This window comes from Hippocampus zosterae, chromosome 2 (assembly GCF_025434085.1).
Source record: "Hippocampus zosterae strain Florida chromosome 2, ASM2543408v3, whole genome shotgun sequence".
Taxonomy (NCBI): domain Eukaryota; kingdom Metazoa; phylum Chordata; class Actinopteri; order Syngnathiformes; family Syngnathidae; genus Hippocampus; species Hippocampus zosterae.
In genome coordinates this window covers 16,185,441-16,207,659 of record NC_067452.1, presented here as the reverse complement: position 1 = coordinate 16,207,659, position 22,219 = coordinate 16,185,441, and the positions used below count along the sequence as shown (strand labels likewise).

The 22,219-nt window shown below is 45.0% G+C and overlaps 1 protein-coding gene across 1 annotated transcript; it reads right to left on the bottom strand.

The window, feature by feature from the left end:
• Positions 1-959: 959 nt before the first annotated feature.
• LOC127596193 (dihydropyridine-sensitive L-type skeletal muscle calcium channel subunit alpha-1-like) lies at positions 960-22,145 on the bottom strand. The gene is made up of 44 exons (XM_052058419.1): positions 21,736-22,145; positions 19,460-19,565; positions 17,011-17,150; positions 16,791-16,924; positions 16,550-16,702; positions 16,257-16,462; positions 15,958-16,061; positions 15,731-15,876; positions 15,140-15,221; positions 14,906-15,066; positions 14,596-14,821; positions 14,323-14,530; positions 14,137-14,257; positions 13,936-14,050; positions 13,754-13,853; positions 13,605-13,674; positions 13,324-13,456; positions 12,979-13,108; positions 12,830-12,889; positions 12,096-12,202; positions 11,894-11,981; positions 11,709-11,816; positions 11,557-11,609; positions 11,319-11,465; positions 9,346-9,547; positions 9,078-9,236; positions 8,242-8,352; positions 8,070-8,153; positions 7,408-7,455; positions 6,753-6,779; positions 6,557-6,682; positions 6,412-6,477; positions 6,242-6,333; positions 6,001-6,160; positions 5,787-5,914; positions 5,550-5,646; positions 4,457-4,559; positions 4,268-4,369; positions 3,863-4,209; positions 2,469-2,677; positions 2,314-2,378; positions 1,868-1,914; positions 1,736-1,780; positions 960-1,666 (listed from the first exon to the last, which is right to left on the bottom strand). The coding sequence occupies exons 1-44, from the start codon at positions 21,918-21,920 to the stop codon at positions 1,427-1,429; spliced, it is 5,541 nt and encodes a 1,846-aa protein (XP_051914379.1). The 5' UTR covers positions 21,921-22,145; the 3' UTR covers positions 960-1,426.
• Positions 22,146-22,219: the final 74 nt, after the last annotated feature.

Genomic DNA, 22,219 nt, shown 5'->3' with positions numbered 1-22,219 from the left:
GCCTGCGTGGGTACTCCGGTTTCCTCCCACATTCCAAAAACATGCATGGCAGGCTGATTGAACACTCTAAATTATCCCTAGGTGTGAGTGTGAGTGCGGATGTTTGTTTGTCTCGGTGTGCCCTGCGATTGGCTGGCAACCATTTCAGGGTGTCCCCCACCTACTGCCCAAAGGCTACTGGGATAGGCTCCAGACACCCCTCGCAACCCTTGTGAGGATAAAGCGGTTGGGAAAATGGATGGATGGTTTATTGGGATAGTCTTTCCTCAGAGTGCACAGGAGCTTCACTGACAATCTTGGTTGGTTTGATATGAGCAACATCCGTTCCTTTCCATCACCAGAATTGACTTTGCTTATCAAGACTATTTAAAGAGGGGGTCTTGCCTTACAAGGAGAAACTTCTGCATGGGGCAGCAGGGTCCAAGCAAACTCACAGCCGCGCCAATTTATTAGATACACAAGTAATATAGAATACCTTGCCACAAATGGAACTTGCGCTTCAGTCAGTCATCGGTGTTGCAATGTGACACTTTCACTCTGCTTACAGAAAAAAAAGTAAAGATCATCACAGAAAATAAATTTTTTGCCCCTGTGCTATTATTAAAAGCAGAGTAATATAGCAGCCCCCCCAACCCCACCAAAAAAGGAAAACCGATTGCAGTTTCACAGTACCGTCACAAATGGCCACTCTTAAATAGTCCCCAACGATTTGGCTTTTCTGCACAAAACGTGAACAGCAAAAAGTCAGTCTGTCCTTCGGTGAGCTTTGAGCTAACGATGCAAACATGATTTTTTTTTGGGTGGGGCACGCAAACGCGGGCTGATAAAACCACATTGTTTGCTTACTATCAAGAAAAACCCTCAGCTGTTAACACGTGAAAATATCCTCAGACAATATTTCTTCACCAAAGATAGAACACACTCTTGAATAGGTCGTACAGCACTTACCAGTTCTGCAACATTGAACTTGTTTCTCACTGAACAGGAGCAAGTGTTTACGACAATTCAGGTACAGTGTTGCGAAACAATTTGCCCGTAGCCAGATAATGATGCCGACTTTGAATTTGTCAGAGAGGTATTAAATCAAATACAATGGCCTCATTTGGAGTTGTACCAAAACAATCTGCAAAACTATGACTAAATGTCAACAACGTTCCTGCAGTTGAGAACCGTATGTGAGGTCACACGAGATTCGACACTCCACTCTCGCGAAACTTTGTAAAAGTGATGGCAATAGCCAGACGTGGAACTTCAATCTGAGCTGCATCATGACTAACAATTGCATTGCCAGCTTGGTGAATGGAACCAAGATGTCATGGATAATGACTGACTCAAATGACCACAGATGGAGAAAAACAGTTTGACGTTATTTTCCTAACAATGGAGTGCTAGTCCGTCAGTGATGATCTTGCGGATGGTCACGTCTCTAAACGTTGGCGTCGGCCTCAGGCGGCTGGGCCCTGCGCTGAGTGTGAGCGGCGGGAGTCGTGGGAACGGGACGTTTCTTCCTCCTCACGGCCGGGTCGGGCCGCTCCGACTGCTGCGGCGGCAGCGTGGGGGTGCGAGGAGGCACGGGTATGCGTCGCTTCTTCTTGAGGATAGCCCGAGCCGCGCCTTCAAGGTCCTCGATTGTGGTGTGCTCGTCTTCGGCCATCTCCATCCTGGCCTGGGAGACAAAATGGAAGATCTCCAAGCAGCTGATTGACAGATGAAGGAAAAGCCTGTTGCCACTTACGTCGTCAGAATTTGGACTGTCGCTGAGCCTCGGTTCATAGGGGAACTGCAAAGAGGAAATTATTCAATATATTTTTTTTGTAAAACAGCTGCTCACATGCTACATATTGTGCACACGGGCCAAATGTGCTACCTGTGTTCTGTCTGTTCTCACTGTGAAGTCCCATGAGGGGAGGTTATCTAAAAGGACAAAAACATCCAAGAAACATTTAATGTCTATTTATGCTGCTCACAAAAAGTCAAATTTCAAGTTGAATCTAAAATGCAGTCGAAGCTTAACATGTGAACTTCATTTTGACCAACTCCTCCATTTTTTCCATCCTCAGTCACAGTTTATTTATCCCGCGATGAAAATTCATGACATTATATTGTTTTAAGGAATCTTCCTCCAGCCACAATTTGGCTTTTATCAATGATTTCCCATCGCATTGCAGTACGATCGGAACAGTTGGCAACATAATTGTGATCACATGATTTGACCTCCTCCCTTCCTTGAAATACGCTGTCAAAAACGCTGACAAGATTTGTAGCAAGTGCAAGCAAAGAACTCTGTGTAGACGGTCCGTTTGTGGGCCGTACCTCCCTCGACATCTTCATTGGGACTGTCCAAGTCTTCAGGACTGCCTCGTGTTGGCAAAGCCAATCTGAAAGACAGCAAGAAGCTTCTCGTCAGCTGCTGGATGTCCACAGTCAGTCAGACTCGTCTTGTGTGAGGACGGGCGCGTATTGCTCACTCCGCAAAGGCGTTGTTGTTGACGTTGCTTTTGGGGGCAGTTGTCGGGAGAAAGTCGATGACGGGCTCAGTGGGGGAGGCGATCAGTGCCGGCTCGGGCTGGTTTTCCAAGAATTTGAGGGGCCGCTGGTTGGTCATATGCGGGGGCGGAGCGTTGGCGTTCTCGGGAGAGAACGGCTCAATCCGATTCCCAAACAAGCCGTGCGTACGCTGGAAATGTCAACAAGTGTCAACCACTATGAACAACAAACGTTTCGAATCCTGCTTTGAAATCAGAAACTGAATTTGAAACTCTCGTTTGATAGATAGAGACAACCCTAGTTTGAAACTGTACTTTAAAGTCCTAACCCTGGTTGAGAACGCTACTATGTAACCATAGCCCTAGTTTAAAACCGACTTTCAAACACCAGCCCTAGTTTAAAACCCTAATTTGCAACCCTAACCTGAGTTTAAAACTCAAATTTGAAACCATAACCCTCGTTTGAAACCCTACTTTGAAACTCCAACACTAAGTGGAAACCCTAACCCTAGTTTAACCCCCCACCCCAACCCCCCGAAACTGTAACCCGATTTTAAAATCCTACTTTGAAACTCAAACTGAATTTGAACCTTGAAAACCTAAACCGAGTTTGTTACCATGCTTTGGAACCCTAATTATTCTTTAAAACCTTCCTTTGAAATTTTAATGCTAATTTGTAACCCTACTTTGAAACCATAACCCAAATTCGAAACCCAACCCTAATTCCAAACCCCTATGCTAATCCGAATGCTAACCCTAAACCTCACTCCCGAACCCTAACGCCAACCCTAACGCTAACCCTAACCCGTAACTCCCTAACCCAAACCTCCTAATCCTAAACCCAAATCCCCCAACCTAAACCCCTATCCCCCTAATGACCTAACGTGAACCATAACCCGAACCACACCCCCAATTCTAACCCTAACCCCCTAAACTGAACACCAAACTCAACCTGAATCCTAACTGTAACCCCAAGCCCTAAATCCTAACCCAAGCCCTAACTCTGAACACCCTAACTCTCATTTAAGCTCTAACTCCTCAATCCTAACTCCTAAACCCTAACCTCGAAGCCCCTAACCCAAACAGCCTAAATCTTAACAGTAAGCCCAACTCCAACTCCGCCAATCTAATCCTAACCCAAACCCAAACTCAACCCCAACCCCTAATTTAACCTCTCACCCCAAAACGCATGCACATGACAAGTATTTCATGGTCACAAATGTTCATGTTGTGCACACCTTAAGTCTTGAATGAGGTCTCAACCGATAATTGGTATACTGTAAATCTTCCCCACACAGTGGAAGCTGTTTTTCGGAAATGTGACTTTTCTTTTGCGGCAAGTGTACTGCGGCCGACGTGGCAGTATTTTCCCCCACCTGGTAAATGTGCTCCTCTGCAGCCTCCTGCATAGCTCTGTCCATGTCCTCGTCATTCTGCAGGTCTCCAGAAATGGCCCTGTGCATTTCTGCAGTCACTTCATCCTCGATGCTCCTTAAACCTGCCTGCGGGATCACAAAGTGGACACGTGATGACATCGCAAGATAATTCCGCACCCATTCAACTCCTTCCAAGGCGAAGGGCTTCCTTGCCTGGATCTCCGGTCCAGAGGCACTCTTCTTATTTGGCCGGTATCCGTAGTACTCTTCCTGGTGCTTTAGGAACTTTCGGAAATGATCCTGGAGTAGAAAAGTGGCGTAGAATTTCCCCACGGTGACCTCGTCATCTGAGAAGGAAGACGCATTCAGTCTTTGGAAAGCCTCTGATGTGGTTGGCACACTCACCGCCTATTGGAGGAATGACCTGATCCAACAACTTCATGCTTGTGCGCTTCCAGATGGTCTTGATGATGGCTCGAAGCTCCTCATTGGCCTGCTCAAAGTTTCCTGCTCGGAAGAAAAAGTGATCAACGTCGGCAAATCACACACCGAGACCGCGACTGTGACTATATGACACATCACGATGAGCTCCACCTTCTGTTTTGATTTTCAGTGCTGTCCTGACCAAGGAAAAGAGGGTGGCATTGAAGGTGACCGTGCCGTCACTGTTGAGTGGCATGTTCATGCCAACCAATCGCTGCGGACATAAATAAAACACAAATTATATTTACGAACCACCAAAACTGCAAATGTTGCTCGATATACATCCTTTTTTTTTGGCCATGATTTTGAGTCTTGAACGAAAGAGTCCGATCCACTACCTCGTCGATGCATTCAGATTTTGACCTCATCATTTTTACAAGTGATTTGTTGCTAGCCAGCAAAAAATGTAACATTTCATTGAAGAATTGGCGTGGGTTCGTGACAGCACACTTCCAGTGTTGTCACCCAGTTTTTAAACGGGTGTAATGAATTTTCTTTGATATTCACAATTATCCTTACTTATTTATATCAGTTCATTCATTCATTCATTCATTCATCTTCCGAGCCGCTTGATCCTCACTAGGGTCGCGGGGGGTGCTGGAGCCTATCCCAGCTGTCTTCAGGCAGTAGGCGGGGGACACCCTGAACCGGTTGCCAGCCAATCGCAGGGCACACAGAAAGGAACAACCATTCACACTCACACTCACACTCACATCTAGGGACAATTTAGAGTGTTCAATCAGCCTGCCACGCATGTTTTTGGAATGTGGGAGGAAACCGGAGCACCCGGAGAAAACCCACGCAGGCCCGGGGAGAACATGCAAACTCCACACAGGGAGGCCGGAGCTGGAATCGAACCCGCTACCTCTGCACTGTGAAGCCGACGTGCTAACCACTGGACTACCGGGCCGCCCCTATATCAGTTCAAACTCCGTTTAATTTCAGTTAATCTGACATTATTTTTAAAACGCTGCTCAATTTAAAAACTCGTTAACTCACTTTAAGGACAATTTTACTCATTATCAGCGATTTGCGCTAATCACAGATTAACCCCTTCAAGCACCCTGTAACCTGCCACTATGATAAAACGTGGACTGTAGTACTGTAACCGCTGTCCCTGAAAGGGTTAAAGTCACCCATGTTGGTGCGCCTTCCGTTGGTCTTTATTTGGCTGGCCGGTATCGCCTATTGTCAATTTTTGTACCTTGCAGGCTGCGCGATGTGGGCAGAACTTGCCAAAGCCCAGAGGAGGCTGGATGCGTCTCAGCAGCGTCACCACATCCAGATGTTTAATTCTGCCTCTGTCAGATCACACAAACACCTTCAACATGCACTGACACCTGAATGAACAGTTGCACATGTTCATTCGCAGACGGTCAAATGAAGTTTTGCTCCAAAGGTGAGCTGTTTTGTGAATGGTCTGTGTGTCAGCATGGCTTACGTGGCCTCGGAGTCATATTCAGCCCAAATCTTCTTAAACTCATCCAGGTGATGCGGGCCGAGCAGTGACCAGTCACGCGTCAGGTAGTCGAAATTGTCCATAATGACAGCAACAAACAGGTTGAGGATCTGCACAGTGTGGCGACATTTGTTGTTGAACGGCATCTTGAGAAACAATGAGGCCATTGCAAATTGGAGATCGATCAAATGCTGACCAAGAAGGCACAGAGACAGTAGAAACTGAGGAAGTAGAAGACGGCAAAGTTGGAGCCGCAGGTGTACTCTTCTCCGGGCTGAAAGTCAGACTTGGGGTCGCACTTCTTCCCGTACATTGATGCCATCATGACTTCCTCCCAGCCTTCACCAGTGGCACATCTGCACATGGACCGCGGGCAGTTCTCGACTTGCTTTTCCCCCATCGGTGCGCGAGCGCTGAGCGCGAGGGCGAAAACTCACCGAAATAACATGAGAACCGCTTGAGGGAACGTCTGGAAGTTATTGTTGCGATTGATCTCGGTGCCGTCCACTAAGGCGATCTTCCCGAAAATCTAAAACGTCATAATGCCACTAAATTCAGCGTGTCGGCGTGCAGAAGCTGGCGGCTGATGTTGGACTTCGGACCCAACCTGCATGCCAATAACGGCGTAGATGAAGAAGAGCATGACGATGAGGAGAGCCACGTGGGGAAGAGCCTGAAGACACAGACCAGACAAGGATTAACTTGGTCACCAGAGGACCTTGAATGCGAGGAAGGCCATGGCGTTGAGGCACCTGAAAGGACTTGATGAAGGTCCACAGGAGGTTCCGGATGCCCTCAGAGCGATTCAGAAGTTTCACCAGGCGCATGACACGGAAGAGTCGGAAAAAGGTGATCGAAACGGAGGCGTTTTCCGAGGCCTTGGGACAAGAGAATTTTGTGGGAATAATGCAAGCAATGTGGATTGATGATGGCAAGATGGCTGCTTACTGCTATTTCTTGCATGGGATTTGTGTCCTGTAAAACAGAGGAGAGAGAGATTACATCGGAGCAAGGCAAGTACAGTAATGAAACCATGCCCAAGGGGGGGCATGGCCTAAATGACCATGCTGTTCTTGTATGTCATTATTTTATTAATATTATTATTATTATTACATTTCGGGACATTCCTAGCATATTGCAATTAATTCCGAAAAATGTCCTTGTATCCCCTTATCACATTTCCAGTTTCCTGGCAGTCTGCAGTCACAGAGACACTTGCAACCTGTCTTTGCACACATTTTTTTTTGGGGGGGGGGGGGGGTATATATTTAATCAACCTTGGGCATCACCCATTCCTGAACATGTTTTATGATTGCATTTTTTAATTGAAATCAATTGTCACATGTCATTCAGAGTGATTTTACAGGAAATTGCTTTGACAAATGGGTGTGGTAGTGAAGTCCAGCGCTTTGCATCTCAGACAGCTGGCATGCCTGTGCTTTTAATTAAGAGCTCTTTGGGAAATTATGCATCTTGTTTTCAAATCTCGAAATCTAGAGACACAGTTTTGTTGGGTTGGTAGAGAACATTCAGGAGAAGAGGGTCACTCCCTGTGACACAGTCTGCTCATGCAGCAGTGCAACAGTGACGATGAGATATTTACAGCACAGCCTTGGAGACAGTACAGTCCTCCACTGGCAGCGAGGGCGCTCTGTGAATGACAGACATACGACAAGTGAGACGTCACGCGGAGAACATTTGTGTCGCCTGCGGGAAAAGACAACCCAACACAAAGGAGCACACGAGGAAGGCGGGTGGAAAAGCCGGAAAAGGCGTGAGTGGCACTGCCGTGTCTGAATCTGCCCAAAAGCGTGTCTGTGCGTGCGGGATGAGGAGACGGCGGTGAAAATCTGCAACCCGCAGAAATTGCCATTGTGCAACATCATCACATACTGTACATTGACAAAATAAATCAATAAAACCAATCAGTGCTGTGCTCACTTGTCAAGTTACACATATCAGCATTCCAAATGGAAGTGAACTGTGGGCATAATGGGCGTGTTTGGTGGCGCGGTGACCAAAAAAAAAATGCTTCTCTGGAGGATGGCGGTGGAGGTTGTTATGGCCAACAACATTACTGACCATATTCTGTGAACTAGTTGTGCTGGCACCAATCGGGGCCGCGGTTATACGCGTCTGGGTCAGAGCAGTGACAACATAGAGTACATCGAGTCATTGTCACAATGGTTGCCTTGGAAGCTCTTTCTTATTCAACACCTGAAAATACTACTCGCGTTCGGGGAGCACGGAGTTGCATTCACTCACGTCCACTTCAATCAGGATGACGTCAACGACGCTGCCGATGACAATGATGAAGTCAAACACGTTCCAGGGGTCTCCAAAGTAACCCTGTGCACAGACGCATGATGAGGCGCTAAAGAGCGAGTATGGCCTGCATCCGATTGGTCAGACTCGGGCTTCCCAAAACCGAGCTGACCTTTGCTTTGAAGGCCATGAGCTTGAGAATCATCTCCACGGTGAAGAGCACGGTGAAGATCAAGTTGAGAATGTCCGACAGCTTGGTCACGTGGTCCGACTGGTCACAGTGCTATTGCGCAAAGGACACAAGACACAAAACTACTCGAAGAACATGTCCGCGTGTCTGCTGACACAAGACTGTGGCGCAAACATCGACATTAAAGCATATCAACAAGCGTAATCATTCACCTCATCAATGAATCTATTCTTTGTTGTGAGCTTACCTATATTTCTTTTTTTTTTTTTTTTAGGTTTCTAAAGGTACAATGCTATGCAGAGGTGTACTTATAACAATTTCAGAGACAAATTATACTATTTAGAGTCTGGGCGGAGTGTTGTGGGTGCGCGAAATGTTTTCTTATTCCTTGGGGGACAGCAAATAATTGAGAAGCACGCCATTCAGTCAAAATGGGTTATTGAATTATTTTGAGCGCTGCATGCCCCCGGGAGAACCAATAAACTTCAGCTTCCCAGTAAATAAACCAGCTACTTAAACACTTGATCTGATTGACTATTTGTTATCACTGGCATCTGCTTTTTTAATGGCACATTGTTGCGAATGAATTCACCATTAATTATGTAGAGGGCCCTTCAATTTCCTTTCAAATTGAAGTTCCTTTGAATTGAATGAGTGGGAGTGCATTGCTTCCAGGACGTGGTTCCACATACAGCAGCGCATTGACAAAAATCAACATTTGACTTTGGAAAACAAATTGTCAAAATAATGAGCCACACCGACTCTTGTCTTGTTCTCATGCGTGTTTCTAGGGTGCACTATGAACTGAACTGACCTACCTGCATCCCCAGACACAAAGTGTTGAGCATAATGAGGAAGAACATGAGGTACTCAAAGTAGCAGGAGGTGACGATGTACCAAACGCGGTATTGGTACGGGTTTTTCGGGATGTAGCACCTCAGCGGTCGCGCCTTCAAGGCGTACTGCACACACTGGCGCTAAAGGGAACAGATAAGTTAAGAGAAAGTGATGGGCGTCAATATGAAAAAAAAACCTGTTTCATCACATCAGATCACACAAGTCTGGTCCAAAAGAGACTCGGTGCACCTGGTTTTTGTCCAGCTCGCAGTCCTTGTACTCCTGCTCGCCTTGCTCTTGGAAGGTGACGATGACAAAGCCCACAAAGATGTTCATCATGAAGAAGGCGATGAGGATGATGTAGATGATGAAGAAGATGGAGACATCCACCCGGTTGTTGAAGACGGGCCCCATGTCTTCTTCGTCCGAGTCTATGGCTCGATACAAGAGTCTGGCAACAAGTGTACGTGTGTGTGTGTGTGTGTGTGTGTGTGTGAGTGTGTATACATGAATGGTCAAATAAACTGTAAAATATTTAGATATTCTTCTTAAACAAGTAACGCAACCCGCATATTGATCCAATTACATTTTTAATGCATGTAAATAAATGATTTGTTTAAATTGACTAAATGCCTTTAGTTTATTCTTCTCACGTCCTAAAGTTAGAGTTTAACATGAAATATGATCTTTTAAATCTTGCAATGGAATTTTTTTTATACATTTGTGTTGTTCATCCCAATTATACATGAAGTACATTTGCTTAAACACACACAGTTGAGTTGAAATGTACACTTCAGTCTTGTCCTAGTCCTGACATATTTGCCCCTCTGAAAAGTCACATGGTCTACAGCAAGTCCGGCCCGCGGGCCAAATCCGGCCCGCGGTCGAATTTCATCCGGCCCTCGGCCCCTGTCATAAAGTCAGTGCCGTCTGGCCCGCAGGTTGGGCGCAATGGAACACGTGTTGCATTGACTGAGGTCTCGTAGACTGGTGAGTGATGTTTCATAGAGTACTGCTTCCCTCTAGTGGCTAAATGAGTAATAGCATTCACTAAATGAGTAATAGCATTTAGACACTAGAGGGCATCACTCACGAGTTAACAAGACATCACTCCGTGTTTATATTGACTGATACGTCATATTTCAAATGATCCTTGCAGTTGTGGATATGTGTATTGCTTGTTCATTTCCCTGTTGTTCGAGTCAAAGGTTTTGTGACTATTGAAAAGTCATGGTGATACATTTTATGTTTCAAATCAATCAATTTGCACTCAGGAGACTTCTGTTTAAGAAAAAGTCAAGTGAATAAGCAGTTGCATGTGATATACCTGTTTCAAATGAACCAAAAGAAATTGTTGAAATTAAAATAAAAATGGAAATGTGAAACAGACTGGCTTACTAAAATTTGTTGAACAATATTGTTGTTCAAAGAATGTCAGCCAAGGTCGGCCCCCCGACATTTTACCACATAAAATCTGGCCCCCTTGGCAAAAGGTTTGGACACCCCTGGTCTACAGAGTCTTGTCATAGGAAGACCAAAAATGATAAATTGATTCATTTATTTTTGTCTACAGTCAACAATATTTCAAATAGCACCGTTGCCTATTTTTTCCACATTATTTATTTTAAGTACATATTTTTTTTTGATTTGCGGTTTTGTGCTTGCTTGTGTCAGCACGCTACTAGCACAAATGCCGCCATTTGTTAATTCTAAAAGACACCCCAGTTAATTTTCGTCAGGTGCATTAGAATAAAACAATAACGTGAAATAATGTTGCCTAAGATGGGCCAGTAATCATTTGAATACAGTATGTGTAATATCCGAGTTAGAGTTGGCACATAAAGACAGCAAATTAAGTTGATTTTGAGAGAGTTACAGCAAGCAAATAGCAGTGATTCAGTGGAACAGCCCAGTCACGTTTTCGGTATCTCTCTGAAGAGAATGGAAATAGTTCTCAACAATATGTAGAGCATGTAATATATATACAGCTCTGGAAAAAAATGAGAAACCAAAGTAACTCTAAAACCTTTTTGCTATTTTGACCACTTTTCATTTTCAGGCCAAATAAATGCTTAAATGACCATATTTCTTTTTAGAATTTGGAGTTATGGGCTCAGCAGTTTATTCCACAAAACAAAGCCAACATTTTTCATTTGATGCAAACGTAGACATTATCTGTATCATCCACAGCGGTCTACTCAACACAAGGTGTGACAACTTACTTGGGCCAGCCCTCAAAGGTGGAAATGGTGAAGAGAGCCAGCATGCCGTAGAGCACGTTGTCAAAGTTGAAGTCATTGTTCAGCCATTCGCGTTTGGCCACGACCGTGTCCTGCAGAGAATTCTCAATGTGCTTGATGAAGAATCCCCTGAGATCAGATATCAGTGTCAATCATGTCAGCGATGGCCATGAATGAGAAATTGCATGTGTTTCTCAAGCTATAAGCTTAATTGCCTTACTGGCATTCCTCTTCTGTTATTTTGGATGCGTCCGTGCAGCTATAGAATTTGCCCTATCGTCAAGAGAGCAGGAGGGAAACGATATGCGTTGTATTGGATGCTTAAAAAAAAAAAAAATAAAGTTTACATTATCAGTGTGCAGCATCACCAACCTTGAAAAGTTGCACACCTATGCAGGCGAACATGAAATTTAGCAGCATGGTAACCAGGACGATGTTTCCGATGGTTTTGATAGCCACGAACACACACTGGACCACGTGCTGTACATGGACACAAATGAGAAGTATGGAGGAAAAGCTCGGATGGCGACTGAGTTGTGGCGACAGTTTGCGCCCACCTTTAAGCCTTTCGCCCGATTGATAGCCCGGAGAGGCCTCAGCACCCTGAGCACCCTGAGAATCTTCACCACGGAGATGGCACTGGATCTGAATTCAACAAATGACACAAGCGGCTCAATGTGGTGCATACCCAAAGCCAAAAAAGAGAACAATACTTGAGACATTTCAGTGTAGGTGTGTGAATTCCTAATGGTTACTTACTCCATGCCCATCGAGAGCAGCGAGACTCCAACCACAATCAGATCCAGGATGTTGAAGGAGTTGCGACAAAATGAGCCCTCGTGCATGAATGCCCCATAAACGGTCATCTGTCACAGAGATAAATGGCACAAGACAACGGCACAAAACTTTACTGCCGAACGTCTTTGCTCAAACGTAACTTGCATTGGATGGAAATACAAGCTCCGTCGCTTTACCCGGGACCCCAGCCATGATTACATCTTTTCATCCTTTACTCTTGCCCATGCCCAACAACTCAGTTTCCTTCCATGCATTCACAATTTCGTCCTTGGATCCAACCGGGAAGTCATCTCTTCATTCAACCACGAGTTCATTCCTTCATTCGGCCACCCATGAAGGCATTGGATGAACTTCAATGATTCCATCCTTCCATCCCTCTTCCCACCATCCCTTCCATTTGTCCACCGGTCCATCATACCATCCATCTGTCCATCCGTCATCCCATCTTTGCATTTACCCTTTCATACGTCTGTACGTCATTCCATTCGTCTGTTCATCAATAAACCATCTATCCTTCTATCCATCCATCCAAATGTCCATCCATCTCACCATCCATCATGCCATCTTTCCATTCAGCCTCCTATGTCAGTCTGTCATTCGATCCATCCATTCATCCATCCATCCACTTGTCCATCCGTCCACCCATCATTCTTCCATACATCCATCCAATCCACCAAAGAAGCTCTTCTACTTACCTTCAATACAATCTCAATGGTGAAGACGGTCGTGAAGACAATGTCAGCATAGGCCAAAATCTATGAGGGCAAAATGCAGAAAACAAGGATGTTGCTTGGCTTTTGTTGGACAGGTTATGCGACGCTTGAACTGGAGAACTGCTCGGCACCTGGTTTCTGTAGGAATTGGGATCAATGGGGTCTTCCGCTGCCAGGGAGATGGAGGACAGTAGGATGAACAGCAGGATGAGATTAGTAAAAGAGGAGGCGTTGATGATCTTGTAGCACAGTTTACGGAACCTGGACACCAGTGAGTAGAATGAGAACACACACACACACACGCACACACACACACACACACACACACACACACACACACACACACACACGCACACACACACACACACACACACACACACACACACACACACACACACACACACACACACACACACAATGAAACGTGTGCAGCAAGATGGCAAAAAGGGTTTTGGGCACATATGACTGCCACCGACTTGTTTTGTGGGCCAAAGATGAAAAAAGAGCTGGCTTCAGGCAACGGAACGGCTTCTTCCTTCAACTGCAGGTCGGCCATGGGTCGCGGTCGAGGGCTGATGGGGATTTCAGGCTCCTCCTCCTCATCGTCACCTCGAATGTAGAGGAAAGAAATGTGCACAAAGCCAAGAGCAAGACATTATTTCATTGCAGTAGTCATGATGTCATAGCATACTGCGCAAATCAGGCATTGCATTTCAAACTGTTCTTAGAAGGATAAAACAGATGGACTTGAATTCACCTGGGAAGTCTGCAGGGGGGAAAGGATCTTTCACTTCATTGACATTGGACTCAAACTCATCGATTTTGAGCTGATGAAAGGACATGTTCACAAATAAATACACATGACTCTTGTCGTGACATGCATTTAATGTGTGTATCTTGATGAACCTTGGCTGTCGTTGGCATGCCCTCAATCTTGGCTCGCTGCTCAGCCAGTTTCTTGGAGATCCTCTCCCTCTCCTCATCTGTCTTGTCGGGCATTTTGGACCTATAGATGGGGAGTTCAGCCACGTTAAGAATGAGCGCAGACAATCATTTTGACCTTCTTGCCGTGTCAATGATTGCTTCACCGCAGCAGTTTCCTCCTCAACTTCTCTTCTGCCTTTTCTTTCTGAGCTGAGGTCAAACTCTCAGCCTCGGCAAGGTTGTCGACCGCAATGGCCAAGAAGACGTTGAGAAGAATGTCTGGTCGGACCGAGTTCAGGAAAAATAACGTGGTGCTGTTCATGTTCATTCTCAAATGTCCCAAAAAGGAGTTTTGGGCAGGATACAGTTTCCACAGACAAAGAGGACGATGAAGTAGATGGCAACCAGAATGCCAGGGAAAACTGGTCCGCCATAGGCCATGATGCCATTGTTCATAATGGCTGTCCATTCCTCTCCTGTTAAGATCTGGGCGACAGCGACGGGTTTTAGAAGAAAATATGTTGGATTTTTTGTCTGAGGAAACATCTTACCTGGAAGACACTAATGAGCGCTTGAGGGAAGTTGTCAAAGTTACTCCGTCTGGGCCTGTTGTCGGGGAAGTTGAATTTCCCCCCAAACACTTGCATGCCAAGCAATGAGAAGATGACGATGAAGAGGAAGAGGAGGAGGAGCAGTGAGGCAATGGAGCGAACAGAGTTGAGCAGGGAGGCTACAAGGTTACTCAGAGAGGTCCAATACCTGCAAGAATAGTTATAATATGTCTCAGGTTGAGGCAGTGAAACTTTGTAATTTGCACGACTCACTTTGTGACTTTAAGGATCCTCAGAAGCCGAATACACCTGAGTACCGAGAAACCCAACGGGGTCACCTCTCCCACCGCCAACATAATCATCTCCAGGATGCCGCAAAGCACCACGAAGAAGTCAAAACGATTGAACAGCGACATGTAATACGCCCGGGGACCCAGAGCGTACATTTTCACAAACATCTCGATGACAAAAAGCACCAGGAGCACACGGCTTGCCACATCTGGTGACAGACAGAACAGGGACAAAAATTAACCCAGTTGGGAGGCGCCATTTGTGGAAAATGTCCAAATGGCCATTATTTAACCTTGAATTGAAGTGAGCGTCGCGGGCTGGTGGTGGTGCTCGGTGGCGATGGTCAGCGTGTTGAGGAGGACGAGGAACATCACCAGCCAGTAAAACCATCTGGTCTTCACGTAAACCAGGCACTTCATCCTGAAGAAGCGGTTCCAACGACGAACCAAGCGACTTGAGTCGAAAATGGGGCTTGTTACAGGGCACATCAACACATGCACATGTACAGTCAGAGGAGCGCACTCACTAGTAGTAGATCACTCGACTCTTGCCCTCCATGTCGTACAGGCTGTCAGTGTCCGAGTCCCCACTGGTCAAAGGCAGGAGACCTAACAAAGGAATGAAACCAGAGCTAGATAGATAGATGGATGGATGGATGGATGGATGGATGGAACTAAACTTGCAAGCATATCCATCCTCTATGACTGCCCCAATATGTCAACAGGTGAACAGGCAAATGTACCCCTGTATTATGCTGCTCCCAGGTGGCCAAGATGCAAAGACCAGAAGGCGCAACACAAAAGAGTATATTCTTTACATTTGACTGATGTCATTGCTGTATGTTTTCATAAAGTAAAACATTATTGAATGCTACCTTTCTCATCAAAAACACATTCCAAGCATTTTTTGGGGGTGGTTTGATTTCAGTGGGTAGAGTTGGTTTTGGGTACAGTGTTTCAAGTAACGAATGTGTTCAATTGACAAAATAGGCATGTTATTCATTGTCCAGTGAAAGAATTTGAGGTGCTACCATAATGATTTTACTTTTTTTTTTAAATCATTCTTGCCAGTTCTGTGAAATTCTCATTCAATTTGCAGTTGTTGTTTTGATGCTGACCTTTGCCTTCCCTGTCAGCATCCAGGACTTCAGCATGGGTGATCCACTCCATGTAGCCGTGCAGGTCCTCATCCAGCTGCTGACGCTCCCGCAACTTCTGGAACTCTCCTCTGGATCTGGCTTTCTCCCGCTCTTTGGTAAACTCACTGAGCAGAGAGAGAACATTGTGAATCGCAATCATGTGGAGAAAACGATGGAATCAAGTTCTAAGTGCTGAGTCAGCCTACCCACTGAGGACACCCAGAACCAAATTGAGCACAAAGAAAGAGCCCACAAGAATGAGAGGAACAAAGTAGACCCAAGGCCATTCATTTCCGATCGCATCGTTTATCTGAAAGAGACATCGAGACCACTGCAAAGTTATCATTTTCTCAAAATAAGTATACTTTACGGGTAGACATTTGGTGACATTTTTCTTTGGGGGTGTTTCATAATATTTTTATCACGTAAAACAAGGGCCTTTCCTCATTAAAGGTTGCGAAACACCGCACCGATGCATCAGTGTGTCATCGGAGCGACGACCCACCCAGTAGAGAACTTTAGTCCATCCCTCCATTGTGATACACTGGTAGACTGTTAGCATGGCGAAGCCGATGTTGTCAAAGTGGGTGATGCCGTTGTTGGGACCTTCCCAGCCCGGCCGACACTCGGAGCCGTTAACCATGCAGCGCCGTCCGTTCCCGGCCTGAGCGCAGGGTGCAGGTATCTCCCCCTCGGCGGTTGAATAGATATCTGCAGGCCATCCAGGGCAAGAATCGTGTCAACTCATCATAACACGGCCTGCTTACACAAGCCAAGCATGCATGCACATCCATGTACTTGTGCCCGTGTAATAGCAGGTTTTATGCATTTTGCACTTGAAGAGCTCCAGTCCCATGATGGCATAAATGGTGACCAGTAAGAAGACCAGCAGGGCGATGTGCAGCAGAGGAAGCATGGCCTTGAGGATGGAGTTCATCACCACCTGCAGGCCTGGATGCAAACAGCAAGAACAAAAAGAGGGGGTTCTCCTCATATACAAACAAACATAATCAACTTTCTGGAGAGATCGGGTTCTTACTGGGGACTCCAGAGACAAGGCGCAAGGGTCGCAGAACCCTGAAGGCCCTCAGGGCTTTCATGTCAAAGCCGCCTCCTTTCTCCATGGGAACTCCTGCTATCGTATTGATGGTATCCAAGGCAAAGGTGACCAGACTGGAGGAAGAAATTCGCCATACAGTAAGCCCCTCCATTCCAAGCTGACGACGACACCTCCCATTCTATAGTCTGTCAAATCTTACCCCATGAAGACGATGACAAAATCTAATATGTTCCAGCAGTTCCGTAAATATGCACCTTCATGGAACACAAAGCCATATGCGACAATCTTCAGAAAGCACTCCAATGTGAAGATGATCATGAAGATGTACTCCAGACTTTCCTGCCGAAAGGAATATCATTATATAATCTTATGGTTCAAACATATCAATTAAAGACACATTATGAAAACAGTCTACAAATATTATTCAGGCATGAGCATAGACAGACAGACCCAAGTGGTGTTTTAGCAACACCCACTTCGCTCTGGTTGAAAAAAGATGCCATTTCTAAGCCAGTTCATTTGTTCCTCATTCATCATCCATCCATTTTCTGACCCGCTTATCCTCATGAGGGTTGCGGGGGTGCTGTAGCCTATCCCAGCTGTCTTTGGCGGGGTACACCCTGAACTGGTTTCCAGCCAATCTCAGGGCACATAGAGACGAACAACCATTCACACTCACAATCACACAGAAGGACAATTTCAAGTGTTTAATCAACTTAAAACAACCTCCCACTACTACACTTTAAAATCATTGTCACAGAAAGTATTTCATTATGAAGTACGGGATTATAATTGTGACACATCACCTCCAGTGGTTGCCTTGATTGGCACTTGGTTGCTGTACCAGTCAAGGAGGTCATTGAATTGGTACTGTTTATGTGTAATGTGAAAATAATAAGGGGTCCCTTTTTAACTGACACTGGACATTGGCTACAATCTTCAGATGGCATGCCTGCTAAAAACAACAATAAAGACCAATCTTTTCAATTTTTGAATGGAATTGGCACACTGTTTGTGCATTCTCCCCACACCACCATGTTCGATGCTATTTTTATGATTCTCCTGAGTCATTTTGGTTTGCGTGTACAGATCTTTTAATGTAACGAGGCTCTTGTTACATCCGTCATCTCGGCGGAATGAGGAGGCTGGTGAGTAACAAGGAGTCACTTGACTTTGGCCAAATGGATCAATCCATTATGCACCCAAGATGAGTATAAAGTCATTTGTGTATTGTGATATCCATTTGGAAGTGTGGCAGAGATTGTAAGTGATTGCTGGCTGCAAGTGTTGGCCTCTGTGTTTCGATGTCTTCGTTGCATGGGACACAACAGTCTCTTGAGCTGAGCGTCATCAATAGCATAACACTGCTGTCAACGGTGATTACACACAGCACTGGCAACACACAGCTGCAGCATGATTTGACCATCGAATCAACATGCAACGTTGACAGTGGCGAGAACTAAGGGTGCCTTGAGCTACGAGCGAACCGGCATATGCAATCTTTGAGATACGAGCCATTGTTCAGACCATTATTTACTTTGACTGGCAAGAAAAACCTTGTGATACCAGCATGTCATGAACAGTGAACTCACCTCATTTTACAATAAGCAGCAGTTTGAAAGATTGCAAATAATTCTCCCAAAAAAGTCAAACTGTTACCGCTCCTAGCTTGCTTACTGTCAAATTAAACAGAGGTTTACTTGTTTGTCAAACAACCACAAATGTTTGCCTTCAGCTAGCTTAATGCTAACGCGCAATTCAAAATGTCACACACAGGCTAATGAATAGTATCTATGTTGCGGTGTTATGTAACGAATACAGTATTTGTACACAAATAGTCCATCAACAAATGCAAAGATGGATTGACAATACACACAGGCATATTTCCTTTTTTCTATCCTTTATCCTGTGGCACAAAACATGGTTTAAAAAATAACGTGCTTGCTAAAAATTGGGTAAGGCTTGAAATAAGCGGTTTCCATCACACATGTTGCATTTATCGCCTCATCAAAACCCACAGGATAGCAAAATTGAGATTCAACCGCAATCGAAATAAGTTTGGCTTGTGGCTCTCACAACAACTACTGCGGGAATTCAGAGGTCAAGGCTTGGGTAGCTAGTTACGCCGCACCAGGTAGCTGGTGACAAGCTTCTGCTGGCGACTCATGCGGCTACATTGTGGAGTTGCTTCTCTTACAACGCCACACGCAGTGCTCTGCGAATTTATTGATATTGAGTTCAAAGATAACTATTGTTCATCAAATAACAAAGAAAGCCAATTCTTTGTTAATTATGCTGTTATATTTGAAATTATTTTTAATCTTCGATATGAATAAAAATGGCGTCAGATCCCCGGGATTAACCTAAAAAAAATGCTCCACGAGTTTAGAAAGCCGCTCCTCAAATTAAGTCACTGATTCGCAAAATTTATTCACAAAGAAAATATAATTGAAGTCATATTCTGTTTTTTTTTTATGTTTGCAGGCTTCTTAGTCATTACCCGTGATATCCATATCTATCCATCTCGATCAGAGATATTGCGAATAAATGTCCATACAAATACTGTACACTCATGTTGAAGACTTCATTACATTTGAGGTTTGCCTGCCTCACTGAAGAGTCCCGACGGATATATCAATCTTACTTACCAAGCTGGAATTGGTGTAATTGCTGTCTTCTTCAGGCATGGGCAGGAACACGGCCAGAGCTACGCAGTTTACAAAGATGGTCAGTAAGATGATAATCTCAAAGGTTCTGGACGAAGATGGTCAAGATTAATACACAAGGACGATAGGAATTCCACTTTCTCCCAAAAGAAATCAGAACAGATTATATGTGTTATGGGTAGACTGCGCTAAGGGTCCCGCCATGCCAATTGACATGGCACATCTGTCTTGTCCAATACTTGGACAAGACAGTCCAATAGTCCTTGTATACTGAACTGTCATATACAAGTAAGACATTAACAAAATGATTAAAGATGAGTATTGTGGTGTCCCGCAGGGCAGGTTCAACAGCAAAACATCATGTAATGGTGTCAGCACAAACTCCCTTTATTTCCACTTCCTGTAAATCTTGCTGTGGGTTTGGTCTTTGGCTCCTTCAAGGGGGAAGCCCAAAAAGAAAAACAGCCTCTAGACAGTTCAGTTGGATTTCACTTAAAGTCCAGTTCATTTTCATTCAATCTTTAAGAACTGTTTGTATTCAAACAATAAACATTGAAGTTTTATGTGCGTTACATTCTAATCCAATATTATTAAGTAGAGTTTTGTTATCTTCCTTTATTTAAATGCAATTAAGCATGCAAAAAACAATTGATCTTGGGTGATGAGCCGCATTTAGAAGACGCAAGAGGGTAATCATGCTTCAGTGTGCTGCATTATGCATCAGCAGCCCTGCTCCACATGACATGGAATATTCACCTCCATGCTTTCTCATTCTCGCCCGTAGGGGGCTCAGTCAGAGAATTCCCCCTGCCAGGTCAGCATCATGTCCTGTGATATAGCAGGACAGCTGCAGGTCCCAAGAACATGTCCAAAGCAGTGCAACACACACTTGTGTGAAAATGAGTCGGGCTCTTCTACCATTCTCGTAACGTCACTATACACTGTATGTTCTTTAGTCTGTGAGAGTGTTTTTATTTTTTTCTGCAAAGCTGCAACTACACTTGTGGGCGACATCTGCTGCAGGGTGACATACCAATGTGATTATACTTATGCAATAAAAAAAGCCCATGACTTGGTTGAGCATGTGGTGACAAATTTGTACATTCCCATAATAGGGGTCAATGTTTACGATCTGTGCACGCTCTTTCTTTCTGTGTAGACTTTCCCAAATGCTCAGAAATCTAACATATACATATATGTATACATACATAAAATATATCTCCATCCAGCCATTTTCTGATCCACTTATCTTCACAAGGGTCGCGTGCGTGCTGCAGCCTATCCCAGCTGTCTTCGGGCAGTAGGCGGGGGACACCCTGAACTGGCTGGCAGCCTATCCCAGGGCACACATTAATGAACAGCCATCTGCACTTACAACTAGGGACAATTTAGAGTGTTCCATTAACCTGCCATATTTGTTCTTGGAACGTGGGAGTTAAACCGGAGTACCCGGAGAAAATCCACACAGGCAGAGAGAGAACATGCAAATTCCACAAAGGAAGGCCAAAGCCGGAATCGAGCCCTGCACCTCCTGACTGTGAGGCCGACGTGCTAACCAGTGAACCACTGGGCCGCCCATATCTATCTTTTTCTTAAATATATCTATCAATCTAGATAGATAGATATATTTATATTTATATACACACACACATAGAGAGAGAAATCTATATAGATAGATATTAATAAATCAGCCCTAAATTGTTAAGTAGGGAACTTAAGGGATACGAAGGAGCAAAACCTAACTGGCTATCATCCATATACTTCTCAATTTAACAGCCAAGCTGTGGTCTATAAAGACAGCAATTAGTGTCAGCTAAGTTTGTTCTGGGTGTTGAAGATGTCTGAACCAAGAATGGACATGAAGCTAAAATAAAAGCAGGAAAGTCCCTGCAGGACCCTCATAATATCACTCAGCAGACAGCCGTCTGATCAAACGCCGAGCCTCACATCGCGGAAGCATTTGAGCGCCATTTCCACATCAAACAGAGAATGGCCTTGGTCATGGTGACAAAATTGACTCGGGCGCAGGCTGCCCGGAAATAACAGAAGTCTTTACACGTCACAGAGTAAAATGAACGAAGATTAATGAGAAGTGGCCAATGCTTAGACATCATATCAGTATACAGCTTGTGTAAAGTATCTTAATCACAGCTTTATCGGGTTGTGCAATAGTTTGAGCACCTGTCGCACCACAATCGCTGTCTCTTTGGCTCAACAAATAAGCACCTGTCATAATGGCGATTGAATATAAAGGATACTTCCACTCCACAATGTTGATACAGGCCTTGCGGAAGGGGTTTTTAAGAGTGAAGAAGAAGAGGGATCTGGCAGGTCTTGGGTTGCCGCCCGTGGCCTGTAACTTCTTCAGCTTCTCCCGCTGCTTCCTTTTCAGCTCCTCTTCATTCATGATGACCGGCTTGGACGCCTCCGAGTTTGCTGCCATCCTGGAGACTCCAACACACCTTAATCCCGGAGAAATATTTCCACTGGCTGCACAATCCCAACTGGGGGTTGAGTACTCCTTGTACCGGCAAACCTGCGAATCCGGCTTATGCTCCTCTGTGTCTCTCCATAGGAGCGAAAGGCCTCTCCTCACTGAGGACTTCAGACAAGAAGATCTGCGGGCCAAGTGGTTGGAAGCACAGTTGGCCCTCCTGCAGTTTAATTTTAGACTGTGAACCAGGGGCGAGCCATGCTTGGGGATGGTAAAAAAGTTTGGGAGGGGAGTGGGGGGGCGGGGGT